Source organism: Anopheles darlingi, chromosome 3, assembly GCF_943734745.1.
Source record: "Anopheles darlingi chromosome 3, idAnoDarlMG_H_01, whole genome shotgun sequence".
NCBI lineage: Eukaryota > Metazoa > Arthropoda > Insecta > Diptera > Culicidae > Anopheles > Anopheles darlingi.
This window is the reverse complement of record NC_064875.1, coordinates 36955720-36978278: the sequence shown is the minus strand read 5'-3', so window position 1 is coordinate 36978278 and position 22559 is coordinate 36955720. Positions and strand designations below refer to the sequence as shown.

The 22559-nt window shown below is 37.6% G+C and overlaps 2 protein-coding genes across 8 annotated transcripts in view; one reads left to right on the top strand and one right to left on the bottom strand.

The window, feature by feature from the left end:
- LOC125956031 (CUGBP Elav-like family member 4) overlaps positions 1-11795 on the bottom strand; it is a 207072-nt gene extending 195277 nt beyond the window's left edge. For 5 of the 6 annotated variants that reach the window (XM_049687477.1, XM_049687478.1, XM_049687481.1 and 2 more), the window contains exon 1: positions 11641-11795. In XM_049687477.1, coding sequence (XP_049543434.1) covers positions 11641-11647 — 7 coding nt within the window. In that variant the 5' untranslated portion in view covers positions 11648-11795. Of the gene's footprint in view, positions 1-5965; positions 6002-11640 lie in introns of those variants that run through there. The other variant, XM_049687486.1, reaches the window with a different exon arrangement.
- On the top strand, positions 651-3422 carry LOC125956030 (uncharacterized). 2 transcript variants are annotated; one of them, XM_049687476.1, is made up of 5 exons: positions 651-945; positions 1253-1321; positions 1514-1776; positions 1848-2104; positions 2202-3422. In XM_049687476.1, exons 1-5 carry the CDS (start codon positions 791-793, stop codon positions 2622-2624), a joined length of 1167 nt encoding a protein of 388 aa, XP_049543433.1. In that variant the 5' UTR covers positions 651-790; the 3' UTR covers positions 2625-3422. The 2 variants fall into 2 exon arrangements, with proteins under 2 accessions (XP_049543433.1, XP_049543432.1); XM_049687475.1 differs by having other exon boundaries at positions 659-881; positions 1253-1423; positions 1495-1776.
- Positions 11796-22559: the final 10764 nt, after the last annotated feature.

Genomic DNA, 22559 nt, shown 5'->3' with positions numbered 1-22559 from the left:
GATGGAAGCCTGGGAAATTTTACGGAGCCAGCAGCTGTACGGTTACCACACCAACACTTCAAAAACTGAAACTCACTCACGAAGTATTTCGGAAAATGTGAAAATCAATCTCGAGCAGTAGTATTTGTAATAGCAGGGTTTGCAAGAAACTCATCCCACCATTTTCTTGTTGGCATTGAAAGCGATATTGAACCGTTCTGAATGTAAGCATCTCGCCTCAAGCTGCATGTTCTTTTTGCATTTTATTGGAAGATTTAAGCAAAATCCCTTCAATCACATGCTATTTTAGCATACACAGCATAGAAGGAAAATATATTGGCCATTGAAAGGTTTGCACAAGTTTTATGGTGAATCATCAGAGCATGTAGTAAAATTAGCTTCGTATTCTTGACATTTTTGTAATCGTTTTGAAAATATTTCATTGTTTTATTCTTCTTTAATCAGAGCATGAAAAAGCAAAAACTCTCTTTGAATTGTTTTCTAGTTTATTAAAACAGCTGATGAATTTTTTATGTGCAATTGTTTGTAAAAACTGTTTTTGCATGCACGAGCTGCATGAGTTGACGCAGCTTTATGCACACGTGTGTTGTAAGATTGCAAGCGACTAGCTGACAGAATGACTATTAATGCAGTGATAGGTCTTGTTTACTCATCAGTCGCGTTACTGTGTAAGTGGTGGACCATTCGTCGCACATCTTTCTCGGAACTCTAGTGTACGTGTTGTTTCCAGGCTGACCCCAGCATCACCAATGAGACCGTAGTCGTATTTTAGTAGCCAAACAAGAGTTGGATGGATCGGACGCATTACTCAAAACAGTGTTCAATGATGTTGCTTCTAGGCTTTCTGATAACGTTATCAGCATTCAACTCCACTTTTGCCGGTAAGAAGTGTCTACCAAACATTCTGGCATTGCCGTTAACCAGATTGTGCAGTTTTTTGCGACCGTGAGCATTACAGCATCGTAGGCTAATCATATTTATATGTCAGCAGCTGGTCTAATTTATTTTAATTTAGACATGCACTGGATTATTCAGTAGAGTAAAATTATTAATCAATTCAACCACCGGGCAAATTGATAGTCCCCGTGTGGGCTGTGTTAACAAGCATGCTTACACGTAAGTCGGCGACATACCGCCAACATACGTTGTCACGTGAATTGACATTATACCCGAGACTGGGCCTAAGTTTCCTCGTCACTGGCGAGGTGTTTTACGATCCGTGATAGAAGTTAACTTTACTTGGATTTCGCAGCGTGCCGTATTTATTTGAATGGGAATCTAACACAAGACCACGTCCCACTGTTTCTTCATGCTTCGGGCGGTGAGTATAAGCTCCTTCACCCATTAGGGGCATATTTCGAGTGGCGTAAATCACAGAAAGTACTTCTTGGATGTTCTTCAATCAAAAACGTTCTTGTTGACAGTAAGTTTACACATGATTTAAGAACTATTGTGCATAAACCTAACAATGCAACTTTATTCGATTTATTTCAGCTGAATCATCGCATACTAGTATCACATGTGTCGAAGGTCAGAGGTTTCGTCTACAAAACTCCACGATAGTTAAATCGTTCACCGATATCAGATGCAAATCGACAGTATCGAGTTCTTTAAAACCTCGAAATAGCGAATGCGCCAACGGCAAAGGTCGAGTGTACGATGTGGGATTCGAAGTGAACGGACTGCCTTTCACCAAATATTTCCACATTTGCTATGATAACGACAAATCTTCAGCAATATATAGCGAACATTCTCTGCCTGGAAAGAGCTTGAATTGTAAGTATAATTGTTTTTAATTGTTTTCAAATGTCCATGTTAATATACCAAACCACATTGTGATCGAACAGATGCGGAAATCAATAATAACCGTCCATCGTTTAAACTCGGAGGGATAACATCAAAAGTGAGATTAGCGTCTGTTTATACACAGAATCACCAGTATGATCGATTTGAGAAGGCTTTAGGCTCGTCAGCGGAAGCATCACGATACATCAACTCTTCCTCATACCTAGCTAAAGGCCATCTAACTCCGGATGGTGACGCAATTATAAATAACTGGGCAGCAGCAACTTACTTTTTCATAAACGTAGCTCCACAGTGGCAAGTGAGTCTGCGCTACAAAGTTTCCAGTTCTTATTTTTATCATCGGCCATGGTTATTAACATTGTGTATGGAAAATGTTCATTCTGTTATTTTCGCAGATTATCAATGCTGGCAACTGGTTACGTGTTGAAAATGCAGTCCGGAAAGTAGCGATCCGGCTAAATGACACCGTACGCATCATCACTGGAGTGCATGGTATACTCGAGCTACCAAATACCGAAGGTCGACAAGTTGCTATTAGTTTAAGTGAGAACGGTTTAGTTGAAATCCCAAAGTGGCTATGGAAGGTCGTAATCCACGAGCCCAGCAACTCCGCAGTTGTCTTTATCACCTTGAATAATCCTTTTGCAAACGCATCTGAAACCTTATGCAAAAACATATGCTCTTTACATGGTTGGCACCAAGCAGAATACCTGGATTATCGAAAAGGCTTCACGTACTGCTGTAGTTTAATAGATGCTCGAAAAGCTATTCACTCTCTATCTTTTACAAACAATACATCAAACATTTTAGAACCATAAAACAATGGTTTAGCCCACAATTCATATAATGTGCAAGAATAACAAAACATATAATTAATAGAAATGCCATCATAAAGCATTAAATATTTTTCAAGGAATCAATTAATCCTTATTTCAATCGTGGCGTATTGTTACTAGATTGTTGAATTGCTTTTTCTCCCTAATCGTTATCATTCTTTACATGAGTGGGAGGAATAATCCAGAGTGTTGTAGATAGAAATTGTTCCATTGTTGCTGGAAATTACCAAGTAATATTGCACATATATCTTCTGATGTTTTTACATTTGGCATAATAGAGCATTGTGGAGTTCGCTTTTAAGGATAATCCCTCCCTTGATTCCATTTTCAACCCATTGTCAACATAGTTTCTCAAACCTGAGAAATGAATCTATGGGCGAAGAAGCTTTCTAGAAACATAAGCTTTACGTCGTTTTGATATAAGAGTTTTTTTTTCTACATGTGTAAGAACGGGCGAGCCGTATATTTGGAGTGTATGTTGAGTGTTATAGAATTTGCTGCACACGTTAAAGTTTTGACATATTGTTCACCTATTATCATACAAAACTGGAATGTTTGTGAAAATGTTTGCTGAAATTGATATTATTACATATTACATCGGTGCATATAGGAACTATGAGTTATATATTTTCATCTTACTCTCATTTCTCCGTTTCTTCTACCGTGACTATCGTGACGTAAATGCATCAATTGATTTTGTATTAATATATTTCGTGTTTTCTTCCCTGTACAACCTTCCTCAATCTACATCTGGCAATAAAGAAATTGCATTTCTTAACACCCTTCGGATGTTAATTCAAATCATTACAAATGATTACCTCCCCATAATACTATTTTAAATCTCAAATTTTAAAATCCGATAGCAAACTCAAAATTTACATTCAAATTACCTCCTTTTCATCCAGAACTAAGATAAAGTTCACGCAACCAACAATAAAATATGGGGCATGGTTTTTATCGGTTTTATTTTCTTTGTTGATCCAAAGCAACCTTGCCTGAATCCTGCGTTCCTTCTCGAAGTGTTTGTAATCCAACACTTGCGGTAGCCACTATTGCATTTCGCATAGAAAAAAACACATCTGTACAGGACACTGAAAGTTCAACCACAAAAATCAACCGTTCTTTGCATTTATAATATTTAACTATGAAGTTTCTGCCCAGCGAAGATGCCAACGATACAGCAATTATGCTTTCACTACAATCAATTTTTAGAATATTTTTTCATTTTAATCCACATAATTCAGTCCCTTTCGATCGTTTCATTTCATTCTCAACAATAGCAATGAACAGTATTTCTGCGAAAGCAAACAAGACGTCATGAGCATCCTAGAAGGTACGAGGAAGAAAAACTTTCCTTGTTTTGTAGGCATAAATTATTTGATAATAATAATCGTTCTGATGTGTAAATGTGTAACATTCGAAAACAAGTGTTCATACTTCAAAACCAAAGTAGATTGTTACATGAATTAAAAAATAGATCTACGTTCTTAACCAATATATTCACTGTTGATAAGAGATAAAACCATATAAATATATTTAAGAACTAGTTCAATATCATCACCAACCAGTTGAAAATTATTGCCATTTTACTTTGTCGATTTCATTGATTTAAGAATTAAATATTCACTGTGGAATCTCGTCGGTGGGTTTGTGCAGGGACTGTTGCTGATGCAAATTACGGAATCTTACTGTTCTGCCTGCAAGATGTACCCATTGATGCGATGGAGAGCCTCACTTTTCACATAAACTGCATGAATCGTCAGAATTGAAAGGGAAATATAAATCACGATAAGAAACGAAAACCCGAACTGCATAGAAAGAAGTTGGAAAGAGAAAATTTATATTCCTTCATTTATATTATCTCGCCCCAGTTGCGAAGGATAATGGTCCTACTGACTACGATGATGACAATGACAGTGACGACGATGAAAACGAATACCATAGAAGCTAGAGTTTGTCAATTTAAAATGGCGAAGAATGAGTAAAAACACACGAACATATACAGCTACAATGACCCTAGTTCCCTGCAATGTCGTTTCGAGCGGTTAAATAAATATACCATTCTTGTAAATTAATCCATAGGTCGCGTGAAATACTCTTCACAATAAAGACCCAATTCACATTTTCTAAGTTATCTGAGAACTATAGGCATTCTTAATATATTTGAGGATATAAAAAATCTCGCCTGACAAGAATATTTTCAAAATAACCAAATTCAATATAAACTGAACGGTCCCCATTCGATTAATCAACTTACAAGGCTTAGAGATTATTACATTATAATTGCTTAAAATTGCTTAAACTATGTCACGTTTTTCGATTCACGTTTAAGCTAAAAGAAAACGTATCTACACGTAATTTTCATCGGTACGTAATTTATGACACGTTCCGTCGATAATATAATAATAACTCAACATTGGCTATACTGCAGTCAAATTGTACAAGCAGAGGACATTGATAACTCTTTTTTAGATGCAAGTGAATATATAAACCGTTGGATGATTCCGCAATACTAGTATGCTCAGTTTTGAGCTATTTTGGAAAACAATGTTCCCAACAAACTAAATTCCAAAACTGTATAATATATTTTAAAGCGTCTATTGAGTATGGAGAGTGATATTATGTAAACTTTCAAATGGTTTTCTTTTCAATGAAATCACGTTTTTTCATATTTTTTCTAATTATTCAACAATTCGTTGAATGAGGTGATCGGGTCATTTTTCCCAAATAACTCATTTGTAGTTTCTGCTATTTTGAAAGTCCATCTTCATTTAAATTGCTGTCGTTATGGAGGCTCCTATATTATCACCTTTCAAAATAATGCGCAACCACCAGACCAACAGCAACCACCTGAACAGCGAACCTCAACATTACAGACCCTTGCATCTCTCGCTTAGAATGAAGGATCTGCCAAATAAGGACCACTTTTGCGATTGAAACCAACCATCACTCCACTAGTACAGGTGTTCTTCGTTTGCTTACAGTTGGAACAGTAAGAGGGAAGGCCCCTTACCTTTCACCATTCACCAAGGCACCAACGGATGACGTAAGATCTTGGAAGAAATTAAATTTTCATGCCTCACTACCACGATGTCGATGACTTTCAAGCTCCAGCAAACAGCCACTATAATCATCCCACCACCTCACTTCTCCGGCACCTAATTCCTCTGGGGACACTAGGTAGAGGCAAAAGGGCTAGGGCAAACCCATGGTTCGAAGAGAGGGAGCTTACTTGTAAAACTCAGCCGGCCTTTGCTTAAACTTAATCATGAGGACGGTCCCTCTGTCACAGACAATGATGATGTGTGAATGCGAATGTATACCGAAGAATGACGACGTAACAGCAAGCGGTGCGGCGCACGATTGAACGAGAAAAGTAGACGTTAAATTCATTTCCTTTATCTATTCCATTTGTCCTGTTCGACAGACGTAGCAGCTTACTGCATCTATGACCGTCCAAGTTGATAGTAGCTGCTGATAATGAAAATGCCAGTAACAGCATGACGACCATTGAAGTTCGTGCTAATGAATTTTCGATCAAAATGTAACGAACATACTAGTTATCAACATTAACATTTCGTCTAGTATGTGTATAATCACTGTACATATTCTGTTCAAACCAACATCAAATGCAAAGAGACAATATTGTCCTTTTAGTCCTTTCTTCTGGTAGGTCCATATGATTAAATGTAGTTTGAATGGAAATGTGGGTGGTTTAAATCATGTTTAGCATGTAGCCAACAAAATCTTCCGAATTTTGAACCTATCTCGAGTAAGTAGTAATTTTCACGCGAAGAATGGCTACGCAATTTTTGTTCAAAAGCTTATATGTAGATACACGTAGCAAAAGTGCAAAAGAATTTCATGAATCGGGGCCATAGTATTTATTACTAGTTCAACTCGTTACTGACTAAGAGAATGCTGTGTTCAGCATTTGGTTTGATCAGTGTTTGGTTTGATTAAAGTATGCTCCAGTATGATTACTGACTATATGTTGTGCCTAAAATGTAAAAGAATTGTTTTGCTTCTTTCCGAACTTTGAAAACTAACAAATTTTAGAAGAAAATCCTATTTTCATTATCGACCCATGTGAATCATGTCCCTGCATAGGGAAAGAAAGATTATTCTCTCTAGGGGGGCACTCGAGGCACTGCCTTGAGAACTATCCATCCAGTAGGACAAACCACCATTATAAGCCCGATAAGAACGACCCAGCTCTTTAAGGTTGGTAGTGCATTAGCAAAAGAATCAATAAATCACATCCTGCGAACAAAATACTACAGCTTCGATCCCCATTTTAGCAAATCAACCGCTTACTGGTTTTGAGCATGTCATTTCAATAACGGTGAAAGTGCCTACGTAGGGAAACCTCTCAATTAGCTCCTTTTCTTTGGCAACACATTTCGAGTCGGTAACAAATTTAAGGCCCCTAATCAGTTTGAGTGAACCAATCGATCGGAAATCTCGATAACAAGTCAACTTACTTCGCACAATCGTCCTTCCGTCCACTCAACAATTGCACCACTAACCGAACGGCATCTTACTCAGTGCCGATATGAGCAAAGGATTGTAGACCGTATTTATCGAAGATACTCAATCAAGATAGGCAAAATGAATCGCTAATGAAACGCTAATGTACTTTGACGACCAATCCCTTGTGTTTGGGCTTCGAACCCCGCAAGATCCGTGTCCCCCTCCCCCCTCCTCCCACTCGACCGCTCCTTTCTGTGAAAGAAACACAAATAAATTGTGTAATTTATTATGATTACCCGGTGTTGGTAGGATATTTCTGAGGCTGTTATAAAACAAACCAATTAACAGGACGCTTCCCAATCTGGAGTTGGAAGTTGAACGGGCTGTACATAATAGTATCTGAAATTTCCTTTCGATTTATTCCCTTTCGATCCACACCTTTCAATCGTGTCCAGCATTCATGTTACATATTGAAAACTGATTTATTAACAGCATTGAACTAATATGAATGTCTTGTTCAGACGTAAAATTAAAATGCTAATGTTGAGCAAATGAAAAGAACTATCGCAACTAGTATCTTTGATGCTTTTGGCCAATAAATAATGGCAATTTATACGCTGTACAAAACATCTTGAACCTAAAGACAAATGTTTTCACTAAACTGTTATGGTGACTGATTCCTACGAAGGAACTGCAACAGAAGAAAGAAATTAAACTTGTATCATTATTTTAGATAATATAATTTCAACAACTAGTTGAAAATTTGTTGTCGTATTTCGATAATTTATCGATCGATAGTTTAATCATTCATCACATCAAGATATTCGTTTTCTTCGGATAAGCCAACTAGAAATTCGGAATGACTTATGAGTTAAAATGGTCTTGTTTCAAACAGTTACGGCCAGATGATTCAACAATTGCTACATTTATTTGATCGAAAATGCCAATGTTTTACCAGAGCTATGGCGAAGAAGATACTAGTATAGCTAGCACTCAAAGGGTCGCTTTCTCGCACTTTCCTAAGTCTGCGTGAAACTATTCTGCAACGTACTACCTCCTGACTGGTTGGAAGTGGAAGAGTGTTCATTTATTGACGTTTCATTTTCTTAGGCAAATAAACGAGCTAACCATGTCAGGTTACCTTCTCGAGATATGCACCCCACAACTTGCACCTCAAAAGCTTTCATATCAAACCACAAGATAAACAAACACGATTTTCGCTAAACATCCTACCCAATCGAAAAAAAAATCAGTTTCTGTGTTGCTATATTAAGTTAAAATCGAAAATCTAAACCTTGCCACATAGCACTAATACTGTGAATAATATATTCATGGAGTAATCATGCGATTTAAACATCTGTTTAAGACCTTTATAAATAATATGTAACACTAAATTTTTGTTACACATATCCGCCTGTGATCTCTAAAATCAGAAAAAATGGATAAAAGAATTGAGTGTTTGCCAAACTTTGTATGTAACATAATCATTGTGACCTTCAGCAATGACCGAGCAGCTCTATGTAGGCAACTGCAACGTTCAGTGACGATACAATCGATATTCATGCATACATATTGAGCCAGCAAACCAGTGGCCAGATATCTACAACTTCCGATGAGCGGAAGCAACATTTTCACATATGTACACGATATTGATTGGAACACAATTTATGATGTAACATAATCATTTTTCTTCACTTCCTTCGCTTTCTGTATCCACACGTTACACCCTTCAATCGTCCCATCATACAAAGAAAGCAAATCTTTTCCAGTTTTTCTTTTTGGAATCGAGAGAAACCTCCAGCTCTTTGAACGGAGCTGGAAAAAGACGCAAAACGCTCTAAATTTTCCATTCATGCTGCTCGCTCCGATAATGCAACGACGATATCAATTTATCGTTTTATTTTCACTTAAATCTCAGTCTATTGCGCAATAAAAAAAAGCTTTATCGACTGTTTCACTCTTTATTTAAGTTTTTCTATAAAATCAATGTTCTTTCGAATTCGAAATCGGTATGTGCGATGTTCATAGCATGCAAATCTTGTTCTATATCTATTATCCAATCCAAATATTTTAAAAGCGTATATTAAAAGTTGTCTAGGTTGTTTGGTTGGTTGTTTATTTAAAATTAAACTACATTGAACACCTTTCGTTGGTCTTTCTAGGCAAAGATTAGTACACATAAGAAACTTCTTTCACCGATAAAAGACGTTCACCTATACGACAAAGGAATATGCATTAGCTGTGAATGCAATGGTACGTGATTTTTGTTATTCCTGCTAACGTGACTTTTTTATTACTTTTATCAAAACATGCAAGTGACGGTACGCGAACGTCCCTTTCGGTGGCTTGACTCTTCTATCCAACGTCTTTTCAGTATCGAGTGCTCTTAGTAGCCTTGATACTGTTTAGCTCTTCGTATAGGTACCGACCAGTTGCACAGATACTCTATGCTCATGTCCTGCTGGAAATGCAACTGTTGCAACCGGCATTGTCTGATCGCCTGTTCATTGGCATGCAAACTATTGTCAGCCTGTGCACCACGTACGTTTGGTTATGTATGAACATAGCACCATGGGGAGGTGCTGTCTTTACTCGTATACCTATTGCACCAGAAAACAGCACCAATTCAGTTTGTTTGTTTGCTTCTTGAAGCGTAGAGGTTCAAGAGCGGTGAAGATTTATACTTTTGGTATCCTGTGATAAAGCGTAAGCCCTTTACTTCAGGCACTGGGCGTTCTAAACCAGGATATTGCGTCCTTAAAGCATTGTTGGTTGAATGGAACTATTCATAGAAGAATGGCAACTTGATTGATGCAATCTTAAGGATTCTTTTTCAATTCATGAAATCTTTAATGGATTTAATGGATGTTTCTTTCGTTTTTCCTTTCTTTTACCAAATTACAAAGGTTTTATGCATTCACTCATCTCGAAAGACGAAAACTGCGAAGTGGTCGTAACGATAATCATCGCGGGTTAAATGCCGGTGTGAAAGTTTTGTTTTCACACTGTTTTTGGTGTTTCGCCTAAATTCATACAAGATGTACTGCCCTATGTTTATAAAATATTAAAAGATTATTTTATTATTTAAAATATTAAAAGACCCAACAATATAAACCCTTCTCCATTATAAACTGAATTGTGGATAACAATAAACACAGCTTGCAACGACGAGTCAGGAGTAACACCACATAATTTTTTTTTCTGATCTGTTCTTGACGGCCATATTTCTTCAACCGACAGGATGCAAAAATCAAATCATGTAGCAATGATTGTGTGCTAGTTTAAATAAAGAACACTTGTTGATAAAACCATTCCAATATAAACTCACACTGAGTCCCTTCTTTTGCTCTTTTTTACGGGCCCAAAGCCTTCGAATGTATTAATAAATGTGTTATGAATGGTAGGAATGATGGATTTCAAATCGTCCTATGTTATGGAAATGATGCTCAATGTAAATATATATAAGGCGGTCGCTTCCGCTGAAGGCGTATTTGGCAATTCGAATTGTTATAAAAGTCAACATCATTTCGAATCGGTATAAAAGTCAGCGCCTACGCCTACAACATATCATACGATTGTGGTTTAAAAGAAGTGCAGAGACAAGACCGAGCCCATGGGCCGATGATTTACACGGCTCGTGGTGACGCAAAGGCAAAGCTTGATGACGACGATTACGACGAGTAGGATTTGAAGAAAAATGAGCACACATATATATGGTAAGCGAGGAAAAAAAGTGTAGAAATGAGGTCTGGCGATAAAAAGCAAAAACGAAATAAAAAAAGAGAAGAACATATACTAATGACCGTATATATACGAACAAATCCTTCCAGCATACTACAGGTCCTGATGTGATGTTGATGTTGTGGACTTTGGGGCGAGCTGTTTGGAAGAGCGCTCATCGTGTATGTGTTCGTTTTGTAGCTAGGACGAAGTGGGAATATTCGAGGTTGAAGGATTTTCTAGAATTTTCCCTTCTCACACTTTTCCTAGCTAGTGAGCACCGTTTCCTTACACCATTCTACCTCACTGCACACCGTGCGACGCCTCCCCTCTAGTTCACATATCCTTAAGGGGGAAGGCATTATGGATGTCTACCCGATATCAGCACTATGGAAAAGACGCCATACGTACTGCTCGTACAATTTAGCACTCTATAGCGCACTTCGCTCCACTCTGGTAAACCGTCGCTCGTGATTCACTAGACTTACACAGAGAAATGGCGGGAGCTAGGAATACCAAGGAGAGAGCATGTGAGAACATAGAGCGCGCTAGGTTTTATATTTATCAATAATTTAAAGGGCGATATATCGCGGTAAAGCGGAGACCGCAAAATAAAGATCGCTTCCGAAGCGTGCTGTATACTTGGCAATGGAGAGGTAATTCGCACGAATTCCATATCGTACACTCTCTTCCTGGCATGTGTTTTCGAACGGATTCTAGGGAAACGATTTCAAATGAGCACCAACAATTATTTGTGCTGTGGTACATCGATCTATTTTGAACAAAAAATATATTTTAAGCTTACCTAACATATGTGTGATTCGGTGACCAAAGCGCTTCCAATGCAAGAACAAAATCCAATCGATACAAATCGCTTTATAAACTATCAGCTATGATTTCCAAATCGACCTTTGATCGGATCCTGTCAAGATAGAATCATATGTAACCCGCACGATCTTCTTTACTTTTCAAACTCACTATTTCACAGCACAGTACGATATGTAATGCACCGCTTTCAATGCTCAAGCAATGGCCCACTCTTACAATAGCAAATAAACGGCAGCTTGCACCTATTTGCTTCCACACTTCGTATCAAACCACATCAAACTGAGGCGCGGTTTTTGCGGCTCGCCACTATTGATTTGCTTTTCATCGGTTGCATCTATTTTCTTCTCCGAAAGTGGGGGTTGCAGCGTTTCCGAGTAGGATGGCAGACAACAGTAGGTAAAAGGTGACTTTTAGAATTTCCGACCATACCATTAATACATTTTGCACCACACTTCTTATTACTTCACAGCTGCATCACTTCACACCTCGTCAGCACAGCCTAGATAACAACTTGAAGTCGGAGGAACGATATTGAGCCAACTGAAATATTTGCGGAAAAGAAACACACTTCCTTTCACTTCAACATTCGATCACAATCTTACACACACATACAGAAGCGCTGGATTATTCGCACATTAATCACCAAAGGAGATGGCACTAACGATTGCGATTTGCTTATGGTTTCACTCGCGCACTCGAAACGGAATCAAACTATACATTCAAACAACGCAAGGAGACGAAATTCCCCTACTTTCTCTAGTGCAGCACGTTCACACCGCTCTTTAAACTGAAACAACTGATGCTGATGACGATGTTTCGTGGAAGCCGTGGACACTCGTTGATGAAGTTTTAATCGATGAAACGAACAGAAGCCAGTAGAATGTATTATAGATGTGAAACTACTCGAACAGTTTTTTTATCGATTGCTGATGTTGAATACCTTCCGGAATTTCACCAATCATTCAGTCGGGTAGCCCTTCGCCGTTGTAACGGGTTCACGTAGATAGTCGAATGAGCATCCGTCAAACATAAATTCGACGCAAGGACGCCAAGAATGGACGCAGACGGACAAAGCAATCCCGATATGTAAAAGTGCACTGTTTCCACTATGATGAATGCATTGGTTTGCTATTCTGGGTACACAAATCGCTTTTCTTTAACGCAGAAACTGCACACATGGCGTCGAGGACATTAGCAGACGAGCTCATAATCCAACACACACTGTCTCAAATATCGTTATCACAATTATATCCGACTGCGTATGGTACACTATCGTTTCATTGGCTTTCCGATTTAATGATGAAGTGTAATTCTTTTACACACCATTTTGATTGTATCTTAAATTGCTACCAAGCTCAGTTTTATCTCTTTGCACTCCCGTGGACTTACTAACGATGAATTCCACCGCTATCACATTCGTTGATTCGCTAACAACAATATTCGTCATGCAATCGTGCAGTCTATATTCCAGCGCTTTTGCTCAACACAACACTTGGCACAAAATATAACTTTTCCCGTAATACCACTGTCACCGCTTTTCAACTACGTTCTTGTTCTTCAAGCCTTTAACGCACTACCTTCCGATATTTTCGATGGGGATGTGTTTTTACAGCACAGATAATAGCATCGTTGATAGTTATGTACATGTGATGCTGAGATATTGGATGTACTCGTCGATGTTCGCACTTTATTTTTACTTCTTTTTTGTTTGCTTCACAGCGGTACAGACACTGACGTCGGTTCAATCACACGATAGCTTCAATTTCAAGACATTCGTTGGAGGAGTAAACGAGTAGCTCAGCGCTTTCGTGTAGATGTGGGTTAATGAATTAATGGTTAACGCACCATTCAAAGGTATTTTTCTTGCACCGCACTATCGCTGCTAGCTGAAACTTTGACCAGGACTTGTTGCGCCAAATTTTGCTGCTAAGCTCGGATTCGCACAATGATAAAATCCAATAAAATCCAGAACCAAAATAATTAGGCACTTTTTTGATGTGATGTTTGCCGGTTTTGTGTACGAGTAAGGTAGCGCCAATGCTTGTTGTCTTCTTTTACCATTCCCTTTCGCTCATTGTGTTTAAGCTTCTAACATTTTCCGAGTCGAGTGCGTATTTCTGATCGAAATGAGAGTATATATGTGTAGGCAACAGTCACTAGACAGGTTTCCCCATGGGATGTAAGGTCGAGAACTAGTCACTTGATTTTTGTACCTTTCACTTTCTAAAGGATCACTTCACGAAATGCACATGGTGCAGTAAGCAGCTATGCTATCCTTCGCGTAACGTAGAGGACTACACATGACACACCAAAACGACGAAGGTTGATGCACAAAACGCACACCTTTCTCCAGAACAAACACAGCTGGTACGGCGGGTGTCTTAAGAGATGCAGTCAATATATTGCACTTCCAGCAACGACTGCTTAAGCTGCCACAAGCTGACTGACTGACTGACTGATTGTTGATTATTGACGGCAATATATATGCAAGCCTATTTCATTTGCACTCGCTATCTGGCATGCCTTTTCGTCGTGCACGTTCCTTTCGGCATTTTACCCTATTGCTTCCGAGGAAAGAGTCATTTAACACTTTTGGAAATTTGCATTTTATGATTGGGGTCGCCCTTTAGCGCGCTCGTCTTTCCAATATACAACTTCTTCGTATCGTAATTAGGTGTTCTCGTGTCTTACTATCATCGGTTTTATGCATTTGCTCATATAGTTTTAAATTAGCTTAGTCTAATGAACGTGTTAGTTGCGTGCCGAATAGAATTTGCGATTCCTACAAGAACATTAAATATGTTCACATACGTGATGCAAGCTGGATGCTTATCTCCCCTTCTTTTTTAACGATGCAATGGAGGTTTGATGCACTCTGTCAGACCGTTTCATTAAGTATCTAGTAGTAGCGTAAAGTTGGAAGTGTCCAATAGTTTCTTGATCACCATTGATAGAGCAGCGATACGTACGCACGCATTACACTTAAAATTTGGCTAACATACGATTTTGCGTAAACTATATATTCCCTGTAATGGATTTTCGATTCATTCGGAGCTCAATTTTTTCGCGAGTAAACGCTGTTCAGTTTAATTTGTATGTATTATTTTTTTGTTTTCCTTCTTGATTCCGTATAATTTTCTTTGGCGATCAACACGGGGTTTTTAAATGTTTCACTTCATTGTTGTGTTTGTCTGCTCTACCTGCAGTTTCCACTGGGCACTTTTATTGCTGCTTCTCGTGATGGTCTAATCTACGATGTGCCAGCCCAATCGTCGAATGAGCTAGTGGTTCATAGCTGGCCGGTCTAATCCGTAAGTTGAACCACTGTTTGCGTGGTTTAGTTTTCTTTTGTTGGAATGATTCACCTCCCTTTGCCTAGCTATCAGCTGATGGGTATGCGAAGGTTACTGCTCTTCGATTCATCCAGTTAGCCTCTCGTAGTACAATTTTGGCTGAATTTGGAAGATGCTGAAGAATGATTTCACTTTCTTCGAACAATATCGCAATTTGCTGATTAAGTTAACTTCACCTTCTATACACTAGGGATTATCTGTTGTAGTAGAATTATTCACACAAGACCGAGGAACAAACAACAAACTTATGACGAACAACTAAACACGACGACGACGACAACAACGACGACGAGCACGACGACAACGACAACGACGATGACGATAACACACCCGTATCCTTGTTCCACGTTTCTTTCTCTGAAGTCAAAACATTTCCAAGCACGTCTGTGTGCCGCTGGTATGTTCACGATTACCTTTGGCCACGACGTATTTTGTGGATATCACGAATGGACCCGACTAGAGAACGATAGGATCGCCATTTTTGCGAATGCAACTCATCTCTGGAACCCACATGAACTCGAACCGCCCCTAAGTATACGGGACTTCCCTGAGTCTTTCTATGTTTCCTCAAATGGTTAATTGGCATTTAATTTCTTGCCTTTCATAGGGAGCGTTTTAAATCAACTTTGTTCACCGGCTCAAATTGTAGCAGGAAGGTCGTGGAAAATTACTGTCTCAAAAGAAATGGTTCCGTGATACCAACTAACACGTCAATACTGATCAGCAGACCCTGACGTCATGTACAGAATTATGAGACCGGTTAGAAAGCATCTAGGTGACTTTTGGGTGGAACACACCACTCACATTTTGTACACAAATCTTCGTGACACTCGGAATAGCGACCAGAGGCGGAGCGCCCTACCAAATCGTGTAGAACAGCAAGAGTTCTGATTCTGTCATGAATTGGCGCACGCGTTCTTCCTATTGCCACTCATTTCCCCCCAAACTTTCTCGCTGAGTGTATCATCGACATACAAACTCTCTCACTGTCACATGGTTGTGATGGCGCACTAGCTTCTTGTTCAATGCGAGCGCGAACATTGCAATGGTGAAACCATTTTCCACTAAAATTAATCAAACAACAGTTCATAAATAATTTTGATTATCTCAATCAATCAAACATTTAAATGGTGTTATAGGAAAACTTTCTATTTTACCCCAATCGCTTGATCCTAGACTTAGGATAGGTTATCAACATTCCTCATACAAAACTAAAAACATGTAACCATCACCCAAATGTACGAAATAACCCGAAACATATAACTATTTTCATTTATGTGTTATCAAACTTCTTCTCAATCTCAATTTAAAATTTGAACTTAACGTTATATCGTCATTCCATTGAAAAATGTAAAAAAAAAACAATTCAGAGGAGCTGCTCTGATAATGCTCTCAATGTTCAATATACTGCTAATCTTCCTTTTGCGTCATGTTTTCTCTCTTAAAGATTACGACAAACCAGCTATATCTTATTTTCAAGAGCACTTTTTCCTACCAAAAGTTCAACAGGCTATCGGATTCTTTTCTAACTTGATTTCACAGCATATGGTGCACAGCAACAGTGCTCTAGCATCATGTGTTGAACTGTTAAATTATAATAAACTTGAAATTAAATGGGCTAATGTTATCTTTTTTGGGAGAGATGGGTTTAGATTTGCAATTATGATAAGAAGGATCTCGCGGCGAAAGTTCCAAAGTGAAGAACCCTGCTCAACGAACACGACAGGAAGACCGAAGTTATTGTTCCTTAGCTCCACATTCTATCGTGCCTTGCGAGATCTTTTCCATATTCACTTTAATCCTTGCACAGACCTTCAACGTTTGAGAATTTTTTTATTCATTTTTGACGGCTAAACTCCACCTACAAAAAAATCTAAGCCTCAACTCGCAAGTATAGGGGCGATGTTTGTATCACATCTGTTGTAACATTTCTGACTGCTCTTTCTTTCCGGCACACGTATCTTCATCCTTTAGTTGAGCTGCAGGACGTTTGAAGCGCCCAACTACTACTATCCATGTTAGTAACACTATATGATGCTTTTAGCACTATATCTATTGCGACATTTTACTTTGAACAGAAAGAAATAAAAATTGTTTTATTAAAGATTTTAAAAATTATAAATTGCTGTGCAGTTGTCAACGTTGTTTTGTTTACCACACTGTCGTACGCGTTTATCGTACATCATCATTTTCAATAGACAGTAGAGGCAGTCGGTGCGATTACGAGACCTTAATCCCTTCTTATGGATAGCCCAAAAAAAAGTGGGGTAATAATAATAAGCATCCGAAGCATCATCGTCGCCATCCGTTGAATTTTTAAAATCGTTATATTACCATTTTCTTTTTCTCCTTTCTATTCTATTCGTTCATTTAGGTCTCCGAAAACCTATTCTAAAAACGTAAAATCACCGAACAATATCAAAGGCATAAATTATTTTAATCGAGCTAGAATTTCAATTTTTTCTGTTAGCTTGCAAATTTCGTTAACTTCCACAATAAGAAACAAGTATTTTCTAAACGCTATAAGCAACTAAGAACAAAAAAATATCAATTTAATGTTAGTCCGAACGCATCAAAATTGTAGAGTGAAACTTAATAATTTACTAACCTATTCATTAGAACGGCGCCACAGAATGAAAGGTGCGCTCATAACATCTCATCATTACGGCAATAATAGCTTGCGAAGATTTGGGGCGATGTCTTTCCCATTTCATATTGAATGACATGGTGGAACCTTTGCCAGACCTTGCACTATGGCAGATCAAAAAGAATGAGTCAAGCGAACGAAGAATGACGAAGGAGAGAAAATCCTCGCCGTAAGGATATAGCACCTTCGAAAAGGAAAGTGAAGAAAAGTCTCAATAGATGACTTTCTCGCGGAAGCATGGCGCGGATGCATTGTACACAGTGAAGCATCGAAAATGAAACTTGGCTTCGCAGATATTGGAGTAAAAGTATTTGGAAATAAATCAAAAAGATTCCTAGCAAACACCCATACTACTTAAGACAAGGACCCTATTTGAATGGATGGAAATAGCTATGTTACAGCGGAAGGTGTTTTCGATTTCAAATCATTAAATGCGTCAATCCGAAATAAAATTCCGTAGCTAAATACACCAAAAAGAGTTCTATGTCTTCGATTGTGATTTACGCTTATGTTTTACGCTTAAGAATCCGAGTTTCATGATACAGCTAAATTAGTATTTTCTCAATAATTTCATGATCTCCCTAGAATAAGAATAGAATTGCTCAATTGGTAATATTCATAAAATGTCTATGGTATTCACTTATCCCTTGGTTTTGTGCATCTCAATATTTTTTGTCGTTCGTCGGTCAAAAGTCATAGTTGCAATGAATGGACCGCACTAGCCCAGCAGTGGAAATAAAGCCATTTGTCTGTAAGCTGCTAAATGGAAATTGCTCTGACCACTTCCATAAACAAACCTGACGCGGATCGTTGGCAGAAGAACATAAAAACCTTTTCGGTGGGTGCAATAGGTTAGGAAGGGTTGACCGTGTGAGGATGTACAAACGAGGAACATCCACTTCCATCTGGAAGAGAATGTCCCCTACTGGTTCACCATACTGCTCATGTGGTGAGGTATGTCGAATGTAGAGTAGAAGTCGAATGAACGTAAAAACTACACGGAAAACCCATCGCTATGCTACGCGACAAGCGGATGAAACAAGAATCTCTGTTTCTGTTTGCGTGCACTGGTTCGCATAGCATGTATACCATTACATATGCGTTTTGTTTGGTCTTTTTGTTTAATCAACAAATAAAAATAAACAATCATGTACCGAACAAGGCGAGAAAAGAAACAATACGACACAAATTTTCGAAACAATGTCTCCTGCCATCTCAGTCGTTACAATTGCGTCACATGCACGCACACCGGTATTAATTATACTTGATACACTATTTACCGATATAACAGTTAGCCTATTGTAACTCTTAAACAATACTAACCATGTCTCCATTTTGCCCAAAATCTGAACAATATTTGTCAATGCGTAAATGTTTTATTTTCATTCGCCGTTATAATGGCGAAACAAGAATGAAGCAGCATGCACTGCAGATTAAATGCATTAAATTAACTGAAAATGCACTGGCGCTCGCAGATGATTCTGATTAATCTTTCATGCCCGCCATTCGTTGCAATGAATTTTCAACCGACATTTATTTTAACCATAAATGCCATCATTTCATTTATTGGCTCATGAAATTTTATAAAAAATAGTTTCTCTCTATTATGTTGATCATCACGCATATTATAATCTTGGTGAAATTTCCATACACTAATTGGGTTGTTGGTCGATCATCCAAACCTATGAGAAATAAAAAATGGGATAGAAAATATCATGCCAGCCATTGCGAATTGTGACACATGGAGAGAATGACAAGAGATTGGTGGTCTTTCAAACAGCGGCCATAAAAAACCTGATAATTTATACGACATGACATACAATTGCATAAACATATCAGTTTTTCGAACACATAATTCTTTTTCCAATTGGATTCGTTCATTGAAATCCTGAGGACAGCCACATTCAGTTAGGATGGACTCACTAAATAATCACTTTAATATTAACCTTTGACATAATATTCATCATGATTGGCCACATGACATCAAAATATTAGTGTCCAAACTTCCCACACGCGCCCGTTTTGCGCACCCCAAAGATATCCTCTATATTTGTATTTACAATGGCTATAATACGAAAGCACCAAACTTATGTTATTAAGTTTCAAATCATCATTTAAAATAATAAATTATATCTCGCGCAGCGGCTCAGTAGAAGTGTTTTATAGTCTCTTAGGGATTTATAACCCTTTTCGTCAGACCAACAAAAATAATTGTTGGTTAGAAAATTAAAAAACAGACTTGATTTAAAAGAATATTGTTCCTGTACGAGAACTCATTTTTGTTCTCCAAACGTTATATAGTTATATATATCCAATAGTTAATAGTAGATATTCTCATGAACACATGAGCAAACACAGGAAGCAATTTGGTATGAATAGTGAAGACGTCAGTAAGCAATTCTTCCCGGCAATTCACGAGCCATTCATGCACACTTGGTCAAATTTGGCTAAGATGTGCAAACAAAACATGTTAGAAGTAATTTACAGTGGTTTGTTGTTTTTGTGCTATGGTCCCGTGAAACTGTTCGGTAGATAACATTTGACCGCATAAATTATAGACTGGACTATATTTAGGCAGTAAATTACAAGCTACCGTAAATTGAAAGTAGCTTGCTACATCGTAATCGTCTACCTAAAGAATGTTGTGGATGAAGATTACCGTTTTGAAAAATTGCTTTATTATGTAAACCCCTGTAGTGGTAAAAAGAATATGCGTTAAATTTTGAACGACGCAGGTACAATTGAACCTCAAACGGCTCAAAATGATCTAGCTTTTTGAGTTTCATTTTCATGCTTTTATTGTTATTATGAAACATGATATATATTATTTGAATAAGCTAAACATATTCGTCGAATATTCTATAATCAATCAATCAATAATCCAATAAAAGTACGTTCGAAGAATGTTGTATTTAAATAAAATCTAAACTTTCGTAACCGATTAAGGGGGGGCTTTGGTTATTTCGGGTTAAACCAAGGCTCATTTTTGACGATTTTTAGTGAAGAAACTATCCAACTTTATGTTTTCAAAATAATGTCATATTCAACTACCAATTTTCAAGAATATTTGGTTCTATTTTGCAGAAAATTTGATCAAATCTACGTTCATGGCATCCAATCTAGAAAGACAAGTTTGCAAAAATGTACTTTTTGCGGTGCCCATCGTAGCTATGTGCTGGGACATCGAAAATACTCAAATGAATATTCTTTTGTTAGATTATAAGTTTATCCAGGTAGCCCCGTCGAGTTTTTGTAAAATTTCCTATTTTTCGATTTTTGACAGATTTTTGAAGTTGAAAAAGTGATGCTTTTTTCGATATTGCCTCAAAAAACGGTACTTTACATAATTAAAAAATTATTTAAAAAAAAAGTACTAGGAATTTTTATAAAAACTCAACGGGGCTACCTGGCAAATGGTGTGCAGATTAAGTGTTAAAAATTTCAAATCGATCGGTCCAGTAATTTTCATGCTACGATGGGCACCGACTTTGAAACCGCAGGTTTTGGGAATCGCGATTCAAAGTCGCGAGATGCTTTGAGCCTTGTGTGAAAGGAGGATTTTCAAAAATCCATATCTTTGTCAGTTTTGCTTCGATTGATCCCAAAATTTTACACAGTACTCTTGAAAGAATAAGCACTCATTAAAAAATGTAAAAAGTAAATGCGAAGAAATAAAATAAAATACCGAAGCCCCCCCTTAAGAAAGTTCTTTGTGGTCTCTTCACATCACCACACAAGGTCTTAACAGCTTGCAGTACTGTTCTATGCTAGTGTAAAAGCGATCTGTAGAGTGAACATCAATTGAAGTTTAATTGGCTCGTCGTACTAGCTAACATTCTGTTAACTGCAAAATAATTCCACCAAACTTTATTTACGCCAATAACTTTGTAAACATATTCAATTTGGCTAAATTGAGCATGAAAGCAAACATTTGATGAATAACATTTTTAAATTAGTGCCTATCTTTCAAGAACATACCATTTTTGGAATCATAATTCTTAGTATGTATAAAACATATGATTGATAAAAGTATAAAGCTTCCTTCAAAAACCTTTTTTTTCATTATGTATTGTTAAGAGGTCATGTAGATGACCTCATGTGATGTAGAATTGTATTTTGTCGTTTCCAAGTTCAATAGTTCAATAGGAACCTTCATTACTTTAACCCTCGGTTGGGCACCCGGGTACCCGGGTATCCATTTCAAGTTTCAGCGAAAAAATGAATGACTTCCCGTAAATATTTTTTCACGAAACTCCGGATCCCCAAAGTACAACTCATTTCACGGCGAATTAGCATTGGAATTGTTTTGATAACTAATATTTAAAGGTAATTATGGGCCGATAAAAATAACATACGCCCAGTGGCACCCGGGTACCCGGGTACCCAGCGCGTTGCCTATGCATATGAGCTATGTTTATAAACACAAAACAATACTTTTAATCAACATTCATCAATATACTCGGGTCTATCAATTGTTAAATAAGTAAACTACAATATTTTGATGAAAATAAATTCAAATTTTAATTATTGTTGCGTTATAACACCAGCAATAGGAGAAAAATAAGTAACACATTATTCAGCCCTTTATGTGCAATTTCACCTATAAATTATTTTTCATACTGATTAAAAATGGTTTGTACAATGCCATTTTCATAACATATGAGTAAACCATTCGTTTATTTTGATTCAAAAGACTTAAGGGGGGGCTTTGGTTATTTCGGGTTAAAAAAAGGCTTATTTTTGACGGTTTTTAATGAAGAAACCATTCAACTTAATGTTTACAAATGAATGTCATATTAAACTACAACTTTTCAAGAACATTTGGTTCTATTTTGGGGAAGATTTGATCAAAACTACGTTCGTGACATCCAATCTAGAAAAGCAAGTTTGAAAAAA

What these genes read in the sequence shown, in the direction of transcription:
- LOC125956030 (XM_049687475.1), top strand. Translation starts at nt 791, where the DNA reads ATGGATCGGACGCATTACTCAAAACAGTGTTCAATGATGTTGCTTCTA. An exon ending in ATTCAACTCCACTTTTGCCG is followed by an intron (nt 882 to 1,252) that starts GTAAGAAGTGTC and finishes TGGATTTCGCAG; the next exon opens with CGTGCCGTATTTATTTGAAT. An exon ending in GCCTGGAAAGAGCTTGAATT is followed by an intron (nt 1,777 to 1,847) that starts GTAAGTATAATT and finishes GTGATCGAACAG; the next exon opens with ATGCGGAAATCAATAATAAC.